The sequence below is a fragment of the Phalacrocorax aristotelis genome, chromosome Z (genome assembly GCF_949628215.1).
Source record: "Phalacrocorax aristotelis chromosome Z, bGulAri2.1, whole genome shotgun sequence".
NCBI lineage: Eukaryota > Metazoa > Chordata > Aves > Suliformes > Phalacrocoracidae > Phalacrocorax > Phalacrocorax aristotelis.
In genome coordinates this window covers 27,385,755-27,398,164 of record NC_134311.1, presented here as the reverse complement: position 1 = coordinate 27,398,164, position 12,410 = coordinate 27,385,755, and the positions used below count along the sequence as shown (strand labels likewise).

Here is a 12,410-nt window from a genome sequence, read left to right as displayed (position 1 = left end):
TAGAAGTGTAGGCAATAGTAATTCTGGTTGGGGCAAACATAGCTTTGTATCCAGACCTGTAGAAAAGCATTTTTGTCATCCTGTCTTCAGTCCTGTTCTATAGGGGCTGGATTGCTGGATATATATCACTTCTCATCAGTCAGATAGGCTTTGCTGTCTTATTTCAAGCTTCCTTTGGAACTTGAACAGTATTGTGGGTCTGGTTAATAAGTTCCTCCATTTCAGATATGTATAGAAGTAGTGACCTGTACTTGATTTACATTTTTACCAGTCTCAGGGCTGTTGCAAAATGATATGGTGGGATTTTTTGCAGGTGGCTGCTTGTGCAAAGGTAGAGCCTGGAGAATGAGAGAGGAGCAGTGGGTAATCTGGTGTTGCTTGCAGTGTGGATGTGACAGATTATTTACTGGTACATTATAATTTACAAACGTCAATATTCCACCTTCCAGCTCCTTTTCCAACAGAATACCTAGATTTTGGGGGAAAAACTGGTTGTCTGTATGTGCTGTTGGTTTGTCTTGGGGGGCCTTCTGTGTGAGTTAGGAGTATTACTGAGGCTAAAGTATCTCTGAATCCAAGTGTCTGTGACGTGTGCATCTCCACAGTGCAAATCTGCATATGGGCTCCACTTCTGAAAGAGCTCGGAAGCCCTGCTCTTCTGATGGCAGGAGTTAGAATCCTGAATCGGGGTCTTGCCAGTTAAAAAAAAGCTAAAAAGTCTTTTCTAAGCTCATGCTATACGATAAAATGTAGGTATTTTAAAAGTAATTAAGATAAGCTCTCCTGCTAATGGCTTCACAGCTTTTTTTTTTTTCTTCAAATTGTTTCCGTTCACATCTAAAGATTTCTCTGAAGTGCTTCTCATTTGTAATGCTTTTTTTTCCACTGTGGCTGAATATAGAAACTGATTACCAAGTTCATGAATTTTCTGAAGACCAGTGCAGGCAGTGTTAGCATCTGCTTCCTGACTGTTATTTATAGATTCTGATTACTATGTTTCTAACAGCACCAGTCCCTTCTTTTAATGACACTTCAGGATTTAAATAGTTCTGCAGCCCTTTACAAATTCCAGAAAATTGTCAAAAATTTTAGCTTCGTGTTCGTAGCTTCACTGGTAACCTGGTAGTTGACTTAAGTATGGTATTTACTACTATTAGTTGTATTTTTTCCTATTTCTGATAGACATTGAAGCCAATAGTTTTTTGAAAATAGAGCACCAAAGTTAAAGCCTGTCAAATAACAGCTTTTGAAAGTTTAATTGTGCAGAATTATAGTGGGTTTTTTGTTATGTAAACAAAATGTCACTCTTTCTGCTTACTTTAAAATACCCTGTTCATTTAAAAATAATTTTCTTTTTCCTCCTCTGTGTAGTATTCTTTGCTGAATTGAACAATAAAACATTTTTATGCAATTGTACCTAAACATTTTTTGCATTTTTTGATTTGGAGGGAAAAAAAAAAGATGTTTAGATGGTGCCTTTACTGGGTAGCTTTCCAAAATGATCACAAATTGCTGTGAAAATATAGGAGCAAGTGTGGTCTGTAGTACACTGTCATAGGAAAGTTATCATTGGGAATCAAGACTGAGTGCTGTGAGCTCAGGTATCAGAAGGGAACAGAAGGATAAGTATTTAAATTTTGGGTGGTGGTGAGCATGAAAAGTAAAATGTTTCTCATCTGAAAAGTGATTGTAAAATTCTTCAGGCATTCACTACGGTTGGTTAACTTTTGTGAAAAAGAGCTCTACTCTCAAATACACAGACGCCACATAACTTGAATTGGACCCAGAAGATAGACTACAGGAGGTTTCATTTTAAACTGAAGAAAATATAAGTTTCATGGGCAGAGTTGCATATGTTCCATTGTTTATGTACTGGCACTTCTGCAAGTTAGCAAGATATGTTCAAAGATAGGGCAAAGAGGTCAGTTTCTGTGTTATGCAATTACTAATGCTGATACATCAGATGTTAAAGCTACCTTGGCTCGGCAGATTATAGGCTTAAATTGAATGCCTGGCATTTACAAATGTATAAACCAAAGATTCTGTATGAAGCTTGTTTGCCAAGATATTGGTGTGAGTCATATGAGTGTTTTAGTGTCTGGAGTGCCTAGTGAGTTCCTGAGGATTGGATGTGTTCAGCAGCTAGAAAGACAGAGCTGTGAATATCAGAGTAGGACCTATATTTCTGTGTCTGTAAAACAGATCTAAAAACTAAGTACAATCTAAGTAATATAAGGTCAGGTTATATTAAAGACTTTAATGATGGCATTCCTAATAGGGCACAGTTCATATATCAGGGATTACCAGTAAATTTAGAAAAACTTGATGAAGCTATTTTCAGTATTTTTTGGATCATGAAGGCTCAGGAGGTTATAATATGCAGGATAATTTTTCATTTTGCATAGTGATTAACTCTGGTCTGAAATGTGGTTTATCAATAAATGCCATTGGACTTTAACCCTTTGATGTGAGTATAAGAGTAAATTTTTTCTCTTTTCACTGGAGTTGTGAGAGTCAGGCAAGCAGGCAAGAAATATGGATTTCTGACACTGGGACACTTCACCCTAATGCCATCATTTTCATGAGGCTTTTGCATGTTCCCCATTGACAATATGTCACTTCTTCAGTTTTCATATCGGTGCTGACAGCAGCCAGATACAAGAGAGCAATCCATATATAGATTTTATGTTGTGTCTTATAAAGAAGACAAATGAATTGTATTGTAGACTGGTTAATTCTTATTTGTTGAGGATCTTGGATTCCTTGGTCTCTGCAAGCAGATGGTGCTTACATGCATTATTTAGTTAGCTAAGATCTTTAAAGTCAGCATGATGGAATTATTGGAATTTAAACTTTCTATAGCTTAGTCATATACTGTTCTTGTCTCAGCTTTGTGAATTTCATCAGCTTTGGTCTCTGCACAGACTACACTTCTACGTTGTCCTTTTGTTCCAGAATGTAACTCTTGGTATTTGATTTCCAGAATTGAACACTAAACAAAAAGGAATAGTCTTCAGAGCACCAAAGACATTTCAAATGCCAGTAGATTTAGATTGAGCCTGGGCAGTTTTTCAGATTATGACTGTTCTTGCACTAAACTTCTAGTGGTGTGGTTTTATTTTTTTCCCCTCATTGTGTATAACCTCATGAGGAATTTTTGTTGGTTTTGTTTTTGTTTGTGGGTTTTTTTAAGTGAAGTGACTTTGGTGTAATATATTTCTTTAACAACACAAGAAATGGATGTGATGTGAATAGGTGATGGTTTAAACTATACTTCCTTCATTCTTTCACATACATCTCTAAAATCTTCGTTTTGTAAAAGTTGTTTTGCTCAAAGCAAAATTCCAGATAGCGTTTACTAGCTTCTTGCATCAACTCCGTTTGTTATCTTCTCCATATTTATTGAACAAAATTGTTATTGAATAATTCAGTAATCATGCTTATTGAACAAAAATATATATGCTGCTGTCAGTAAATCTTAAGCATAAGTAAGACTTGCATCTAAGATGCTCAGGGACAATGGTATTGTTTACACCCACTTTAGTCTTACTTGCTCTAAGATTAGTGAGTTTCTATATTCTTCTAACAAATATTTTAAACTGTTCAGGAGTCAGTACGCTGTGCATCTTTGAATGTGGGTACATACTCTGTGAGATTTATCTGTATGAATATTCAAGACTTTTTAAAAGTTTGTTTATAAGTTCAAATGTAGGAGGATGATGTGGTTGAAGTGTGCAGTTAAAGCAATTAACGTGAAAATAGGTTCAGAGATATTTGTTCTGAAGTAAAAATGGCACGTAGTAGTTTTGATTTGGCTTTTAAGTTGTTTATCAGGTGTTTGAAGTACGAGTTTGGGAGATACTCTTTGATATTCTTTAATAGAGGAAAAATTAATGAGGAGGTAAAATTGTAAAGGATGATTTTTGACAGTGTGTTTCCCAAAATGCTTCAGAAGTATGTTGCCCCACTTGTTAGGATATGTTAGGGAGCCTCTGGTGGCCTGGACGTTTGTCCTGCCTTGCTGCTGGAGCCCAGCTGTGCATTCCCATATGGAGACCACTCAGATTTTGAGGAGAAGTTAAACAGACCGAGGTCCCTCCAGTCAGTGGCATTGTGACCTCTCACACACACGTGCACAGTCTGGGTCCTCCAGTTTCTGATGCAGATCTACAGGCTTGGTGATCTATGGTAGTTTTTCCCCTTGCTGACACCATGACCTCTGCACTCTGATCCCTCTAGCTGCTGGCACCTTGGGCACACGGTTCCCATGGCCTCTGGTCCCCACTCCGGACTCTGGTGTGTGGACTCTCATGCGGTGCAGTCACTGGCACAGTAGGGATGTGGGCCCAATGGTGCGCATTCCCACTCAAGTTGCAGGCATTTGTTTTCACTCACTCTGCTCTCAAGTTGCGGGCATGCGGGCTTGTTCCCATTTATTGTAGTGAGGCCTTGCAGCACCCATAGGTGCTGCAGAGAGTGGAGTTGCACAGAAGGTTAGATAGGAGAGGATTTAATAGGATGGGATAGACCACAGTGATCAGGCACAGAGAAGTGTGCTAACTGGCGCCTGTTTGTATGTGACTGGCCCCTTTATCCTTCCTCCTCTCGCTTTGCCCTCTGCCTCCAGCCTGTTCCTCACCACCCTCTCTCCTGCACCTTTGACGCTGTCCTGAAGCATTGCCTAGTGAGTTTGCATAGATCCACAGGCGCCCTCAGATACCCATAATACTCACGTTCTGTCACTTCCTTCTTATCTGTTACAAAGTCCAGGCTGATGCTCTTCAGAGCTATGCCTGTGGTTTCTTAATGGCCTGTCAATTAATGGATGAAGAGTTTTGGTCATCTTTATGACCTCCCATAGTGCTTACTTATCAGGTTTGTGTCTCTGTGTGGTCTTTTTATGGCTTTCCCTGTTAGTTTGTATTCCCTGTGAGCTGAAAAGGTCCTTTACCTGATAACGTCAATGAACCAAATGCTTTCACCTTCCACATGTCCTTGCACTCTCTTTTTAGACATATCATCAAGGGCAGTGATGATGAGGCAATCCCAAGTAGCTGCTGCAAACAGGAAATTGAACTAATAGAAGCATTAGACAAAGAATATTATGGTTTTAGATAGGCACAGCTTATGAAGTAAATAATAGATCGATAAGGTTTAAAGTAGATTTTATGATGAAAGACACACAGTTGAAGCTAAGCAAGGTTAACGGGTGCCACCACAGAATCATAGAATGGTTTAGGTTGGAAGGGACCTTTAGAGGTCATCTAGTCCAACCCTCCTGCAGTGAGCAGGGACATCTTCAACTAGATCAGGTTGCTCAAGGCCCCATCCAACCTGAGCTGGAATGTTTCCAGGGAAGGGGAACCTCCCACCTCTCTGGGCAATCTGTTCCAGTGTTTCACCACCCTCATAGCAAAAAATTTCTTTCTTATATCCGGTCTAAATCTACCCTCCTTTAGTTTAAAATCATTACCTTTGTCCTGTCACAATAGGCCGTGCAAAAAAACCTGTCCTTATCTCTCCTATAGCTCCCCTTCAAGTACTGAAAGGCTGCAGTGAGGTCTCCCTGCAGCCTTCTCTTCTCCAGGCTGAACAACCCCAACTCTCTCAGCCTGTCCTCACAGGAGAGGTGCTCCAGCCCTCTGATCATTTTCATGGCCCTCCTCGGGACCTGCTCCAACAGCTCCATGTCCTTCCTGTGCTGAGGGCTCCAGAGCTGGACGCAGCACTGCAGGTGGGGTCTCACCAGAGCAGAGTAGAGGGGCAGAATCACCTCCCTCGACCTGCTGGCCACACTTCTTTTGATGCAGCCTAGGATACGGTTGGCCTTCTGGCTGCACACACACATTGTTGGCTCATGACCGGCGTTTTGTTCACCAGTAACCCTAATTCCTTCTCTGCAGGGCTGCCCTCAATCTCTTCATCACCCTTCAGACAGTCTGCAAGTAACTTTTGTTAATTTGAGTAGTGAAGGCTGTTGCTATACTTGAGTTGAGGGTAGGACAGGTTTAAACTATTGGAAAGTTACCTATTATCTGTATCTCTTATTTCTGCAAGATTTCTATTTTTACTTCTATGAATGTGCAATGGGGAAAGAGCTTGTTTCAAACCTTCTGTCACAGGGTGGTAGGGAATCTACTGTTGTGTTGATTATTCATAAAGAAGTTTTTTCCCTTAAACAGAATGTCATTTTAAACAGTGTGATTATGTTGCAATGCTAGCTAAATAGGCTACACTAAAATGATTCTTTTAGAAATTTTTGGGATTTGTCAAGATAGAAATAACATCTCACTGTTAATTTTGTTTTCTTAGAGGAAATTGCAGTAAGCACACTATGAATGCTTTAACAAGTGAAATTTTTATATACTTTCACCAGTGCTGTATTTTGTTTTGTTTGCAGAATCCTGTTGTGTCCAGTTCCAGCTGGTCAGAAATAGATGTGCTGATTCTGGCTGGAACAATTGGCCATGTTTTGAGTTTGGGGGCAAGCAGTTTTATAGAAGAGGAACATCAAACCTGGTATTTTCTTATCAATACACTTTGTTTGGTGCTGTGTCAGGAACTGTGTAGAAATAATTTTCTTCTGAAAGAATGTGACCCTCAGTGTGGCACCACTGTGAAACAAAATGTTGATAGTATTGGGGAAGCCTCTGAATGCAAGAATATAGACATTCCGGCAGCAGAAAGTTCAAAATTGGGCAAGGCCACCTCTTCAGCTGACTTCATAAAAGGATCAGATAAGTGGATAAGCTTAGCAAGTCCCTGGATCATCCTTATTTGCTGCCGGCTACTTCGATCCTTGAATCAGACAGGCGTCCAGTGGGCTCATCGGCCAGACTTTGGACATTGGCTGACAAGGTGGGTATCTGATTTATTGTCATACTTCCGGTCTTATTTAAAAATGAATATTTGGTAAAATATGTATACATTTCTATACAGTTGCTGTTTAGAAAGTGCTGTAAACATGCAAAGCAGGTAAACAGTAAAACAACATAAGGAATTTTTTACTGCTGTTTGACACAGGAGTAATTCCTTGTGTACTGTCAGTAGTTTATAATCTTTGCCCTGCACCATGACTTATCTAATTAATGCCAATTATACATGATAAGTTTATCAGAGGCAAAAAGTAAATATTTTCCATGTGAAAGTCAACAGTGTCTGGTTTGCGAAATTAAAAATTACTTAATAGAATTAAACCCTTGAAATTAAGGCAGAAGGTTCTGCTCAATTCCAAACTCTATGAAGTTGCAGGAGGAGATGCTGCACATAGAATTCTTCCTTGTCTATCACAGACATATGGTGTGGGTAGAAAACTGAAGGAATTTTTCAAGTGTAGTATGATAAACAAGAAAGGGAATTTTTTGCAACTTGAAGTACACCAGAGAAGGGCTTCTACTTCTGCTACCTTTTAGTATTGTAAGAACTACATCCATTATTCAGTCATAAAAAGTACTTGATATTTGAACTGTCTTCTGTACTTCAGCTGGTGGACAGAGAAGCAATACCCTGTGACTGACCAGTCAAGGTTTTGCAGACAGCAGATGGGGAGGCTGTGCTGTGTAAGATAGAGATTTCTTGCCAGTATCTTACAACGCGTGGATGAAACGTCATTCATCATTCATTAATAGCGACTTGAGCAAATGAACAAATATGAGACTTGTTACTTACTGGCAGCCTCACAGATAAAATGCTAATTGCTGTGACAGGCATGAGTGTTGAGATACATTAGTTATGAAGGAATTTATCACATTATAGCAGTTGTTGTATACTAAAGCTTTTGCCGTGCATTTGCCCTCTTGAGATGAGGTGAGGGACTGAGGAAGGAATGTCATATTCCCAACGTTAAGTCCACATAATAGAGAACTCTTTCGTTATGAGCTAAGCCAGCGTGTGAGCAGGATCAGGTGTGATTTGGTGTCACTGGGAGAATTTTTAGAATTAATCCCGAGCATCTTCCAAACATTTATTTGCCCAATAACTTCCTGAGCCAGATGTCTTCTTCAGACTATCAGCCCTTTTCTTTGGAATGTACTACTGCCACAATGCTGTGAAACAAGGATATTCTTTCAGCTTTAAAATTGAGTTTGTTTCAGAGGGTGCTTTTGCTAAGCGTGCTTCCACCTCTGATTTTGTGGTGCTAGTTATGCATATAGAGCAGCAAAACCTGTTCTAGCCTTGGGCTGTGGGGACTCAGGGAGATGGCATGGGTAGAATGTAGTCTGCAGCTAAAGTAGGTGCTTCTAGGGCTTCCTGATTTATAACAAAAACTGGGAAGTCCTCTATGTCCAGCTCTAACACTATTGCCTGTCAGGAGCTTTCAAGCAACCCACTCAGGTAAGCCAAGATTGTTTACACCTGTTCTGGCTTAGTCTTTTTATTTTTTTTGGGGGGTGGGTGGGTGCAGGATGGGGAGGGAGGGTGTAGAAGAGAGGAAGGAGGCTATTTCTGTGTTTCATTTTTTTTCTCCTGTGAATTAGAATTGGTGTGTTTTGCAGAATTCCTATCCATCTTTGAAAACAACAGAGTCACAGGGTAGTTAAGGTTGGAGGGGGCCTCTGGAAGTTATTTGCTTCAATCCCCCTACTCAGAGCAGAGTGATATGGGCAGATTGCTCAGATCCTTGCCCAGTTGGGTCTTGATATCTCCAAGCATGGAGACTGCATGACTATTCTGGACAACTTATTTTCTACACCACCCCCCCCCCCCCCCCCCAAAAATTTCCTTCTAATTAAACAGAATTTAATTTATTTTTTGTCCATTGCCTCTTGTTCTTTGCTGGGCACCACTGAGAAGAATATGGCTTTATCTTTTTTAACACCGTCCACCTCCAATCAGGCTGGTAAGATCCATACTGAGCCTTCTCGTCTAAAGGCTAAACAGTACCAGTGCTTTGGGCTTCTCCTTGTATGTCAGCTGCTCCAGTCCCATCATCGTTTTCCTAGTCCTTCACTGCACTTGCTCCAGTATGTCCATATGTTTCTCTGTATTCGGTCCCAGCTGGTCCCAAGGCTGAGCACAGAGAAAGAAGCACCTTCCTCAGCCTGCCAGTAATGTTTTTCATAATGCTGTTGGTCATCTTTGCTGCAAGGGCACATTGCTGGCTGATGATCAACTCAGTGTCCACCAGGGTGCTCAGAGCCATCTCTGAAAAGATAATCAGCCCCCACTCTGTCCTGATGTGTGTGGAGCTATTTGTTCCAAGGTGCAGCACTTGCCTGTTCCCCTTGTTGAACTTCATAAGGTTCATTTTGGGCCATTTCTCCAGCCTGTTGAGGTGCCTCTGAGTGGCAGAAGACCCATCTGTATCAATTGCTCCTCCCAGTTCTGTATTCTGTGCTGACTTGCTGAGGGAGCACTCTGACCCATCATCCATTAATGAAGATGTCAAACAGTATTGGCCTCAGTACCAAGCCTTGGGGTTGATCGTTAGTGACTGGCTTCCAGGTGGACATTGTGCTGCAGGCTGCAACCCTGTGAGCATGGCAGTTAAGCCAGTTTTCAGTCCCCCTCAGCTGTCTGCTTTGCTAGCCTGGACTGCATCAGTTTGCCTGTGAGGATGTTATGGGAAATGGTGTTAAAAACATTGTTAAATTCTAGATAAGCAACACTGCCTGCTCTCTGCCCTTCCACCAAGCTAGTCATCTCATCACAGAAGTCTGTCAGGTTGATCAACTGTTACTTCCCCTTCACAAAGCGATCACAACCTATTATTAAAGGTGTCTGCCTCCCCCTTCAGTAAGGCTCAAGTACAGCAGCTAGATATCAAAACCAAAACTTCAGAATTTTACAGGTGAATTGCTCCCTGTGCTTCCCCACCAAATTATAGCCTCATGTTGGATATATTTGCTTGGGTCTTGAAGCAAGTAGAAGAGAAAAGGTCCTACACATATAGTCTTAGTCTATGACTGCTTTTTTGGCTATAATGGTATGTTACAGGAGCTCTTGCCTTACAAGGTAAGGTACCTGCTGCCTTTCTCCTCCCCTCACCAGCCTTGTATTTTACCAGCACAGCTGTTCATTTGTCAGTATGGTGAACTAATTCATTGAATAGATGTGGCTGGAAAAATAACCCAAGATCGGGGAGAGAAGCTCTTGACTTTCTGATGGATCACTTCCCAAACTGATTTACCATCCAGCTTCACAGGTAAATGGTCTGGCTTAGTAACAGGAATGCAGGAAGAGAAGAGTGTGCAAGACAGCACTGCTGCTGTTGAAATTCCTGGAGGAACAAAACATGGAAGTATCTCTGTCTTTTGAAGTGCTGTGGACATAAACAGTTTTTGTTTTCTGCCATTGTCAAGCGTTCCTTACAAAAACCCACTTGCCTTTCAAATCTCATTGAGAAAGAAGTAGCGATCCACAAACTTCTACTTTTGGGGGCTTTAAAAAGATTGTGGAACAGTCCAGAGTGCTATGCCATGGCAAACTGAGTTCTGCTTTCTTCCTTCATTGATGTAACTACTTCCTGCTGTGTTTAGGGAGCCAGGTGAAAGAGCAGAACCCTGGCAGCTCTGGCACACATTGGCTTGGGCTGCTGTGGAGCTACATTCTGACTTAAATCAATGGAGTAGTTTTTAGCATAATAGGAGAATAGAGTATGTCTACCATGCTAACATATACTTAGAATCATAGAACGTCCTGAGCTGGAAGGGACCCACAAGGACCAAGTCCAACTCCTGTCACTGCACAGGGCAACCCTAAAATTCATACCGTATCTCTGAGGGCATTGTCCAAGTACTTCTTCAATATTGTCAGGCTTGGTGCCTTGACTACCTCCCTGGGGAGCCTGTTCCAGTGTTCCACCACCCTCTGGGTGAAGAACCTTTTCTTAATATCCAACCTCCCCTGGCACATCTTCCAGCCATTCCCTTGGGTCCTACTGTTGGTAACCCGAGAGGAGGGATCAGCACCTGCCCCTCCTCCTCCCTTGTGAGGAAGCTGTGGACCGTGATGAGGTCTCCCCTCAGTCTCCTCTTCTCCAGGCTGAACAAACAAGTGAATTTAGCTGTTTCTCATATGGTTTCCCCTCTAAATCTTCCACCAACTTCGTGGCTCTTCTCTGGACAGTCTCTAGTAGGGTTTATATCCTTAATGTACTGTGGTGCCCAAACCTGCACACAGTACTTAAGGTGAGGCTGCACCAGCGCAAAGTAGAGTGGGACAATCACCTCCCTCGACTTGGTTGGCCCTCTTGGTTGCCAGGGCACACTGTTGTGCAAGGAAGCAACTTCAGTTGCCAAATAGAAGCATTTGAAGTGCACAGTTTTTGGACTTGAGAGATGGGATATAGGTGAGTTCTTGGTTCACTGAACAAGCTTCAGAAAGATGAGTCGATGCAACTCAGTCTTTGCACATCCTGTGGTTTGTAGAATATCTGTGAATTCCTATTTGGCAAGCATGCTTTCATTTTCTTTGGTTGGAGACTTTAACATCTTTGCCTCTCCTTCACAAGAGAACAGGGTGGTAGAGATGTCTGTTTCCCTAGTGTTTTGATCAGGATTGAGACGATGTGTTAGGTCCTTATAGCATAAATTAAAAGTTGGTAATAAGCTGAGTGGCATAAAGCACTTATTCCTCTTCCCAAAATGCATTGCTGGTCGGTAAGGTTGATTATTACTCTATTTTTAGTATGTGTTTAATTTGCATAGTTATGTCTTAATGGCACATATTTTAGTAATAAGAAATTAGAACCTTACTTGGATCGTGTGTACCCTTGTTAGTTTGAGTTAAAGCTGCTTAGGCTTTTTGTAGCCAACCTTCTATTTTGTCTCTAAGATAAACTAACGGACAAACTACCGTTTTCTTCCGCCTGCCACCCCGAACTGACCTTTTGGACATCTGTGTTCATGCTCAGACTAATATTTTGCTTATCCAGACAGTGCTTAAGGGGTTCAGCATTTGAGGCAAAGAGACTATTGTGCAGGTTTGTGCATGGAGAAACGTAAGCAGCAAACCACAGAAAATCAGTCTACCTGTATTGTGTTGAATTTGGTTATTAGGGATGCAGTCAACATTGTTGAAATTAGGAAAATGTTCTTTGTTATTTGCAGAAAGACTATGTGAAACCTGCTACCAAAAAAAAAAAAAAAAAATACTTCGGTGGGAAAAAAGCCAAAAGAAAATTAGACAACAAATGAAGCAGAAGAGAATGTGCAATCCCTAAATTTGCCTGGAAGTCAGGTTTTCTTTTTAATTAGTTGCTATTCAGTTAGCTTCATTTGGCTGTTAATCTTGGTCAGAGCTTGGGAAGTGTCAGATCTGCAACATGACACACTGTGGAAGGGGTGAAGCTGTCAATGACAGCATCAGCTTGAGGAGAAGTGATGAGAAGCAACAGCATGGGAAGATGGTAAAAAATCTTTTAATAATGTACTTAACCACCCCCAAATGCCCTTCCCCCCCAAGCTAGC

At 41.3% G+C, this 12,410-nt stretch overlaps 1 protein-coding gene across 14 annotated transcripts in view; it reads left to right on the top strand.

Annotated features, from left to right (window-relative positions):
- Nucleotides 1-12,410, top strand: part of PIGG (phosphatidylinositol glycan anchor biosynthesis class G (EMM blood group)) — an 88,466-nt gene that overhangs the window by 26,125 nt on the left and 49,931 nt on the right. For all 14 annotated transcript variants that reach the window (XR_012658106.1, XR_012658107.1, XR_012658104.1 and 11 more), the window contains one exon: nucleotides 6,401-6,858. Coding sequence is in view for 7 of the 14 variants with exons in the window: in XM_075079724.1 (XP_074935825.1) it covers nucleotides 6,401-6,858 (458 nt within the window). In the remaining 7 variants the exon portion in view is untranslated. The remainder of the gene's footprint in view (nucleotides 1-6,400; nucleotides 6,859-12,410) is intronic.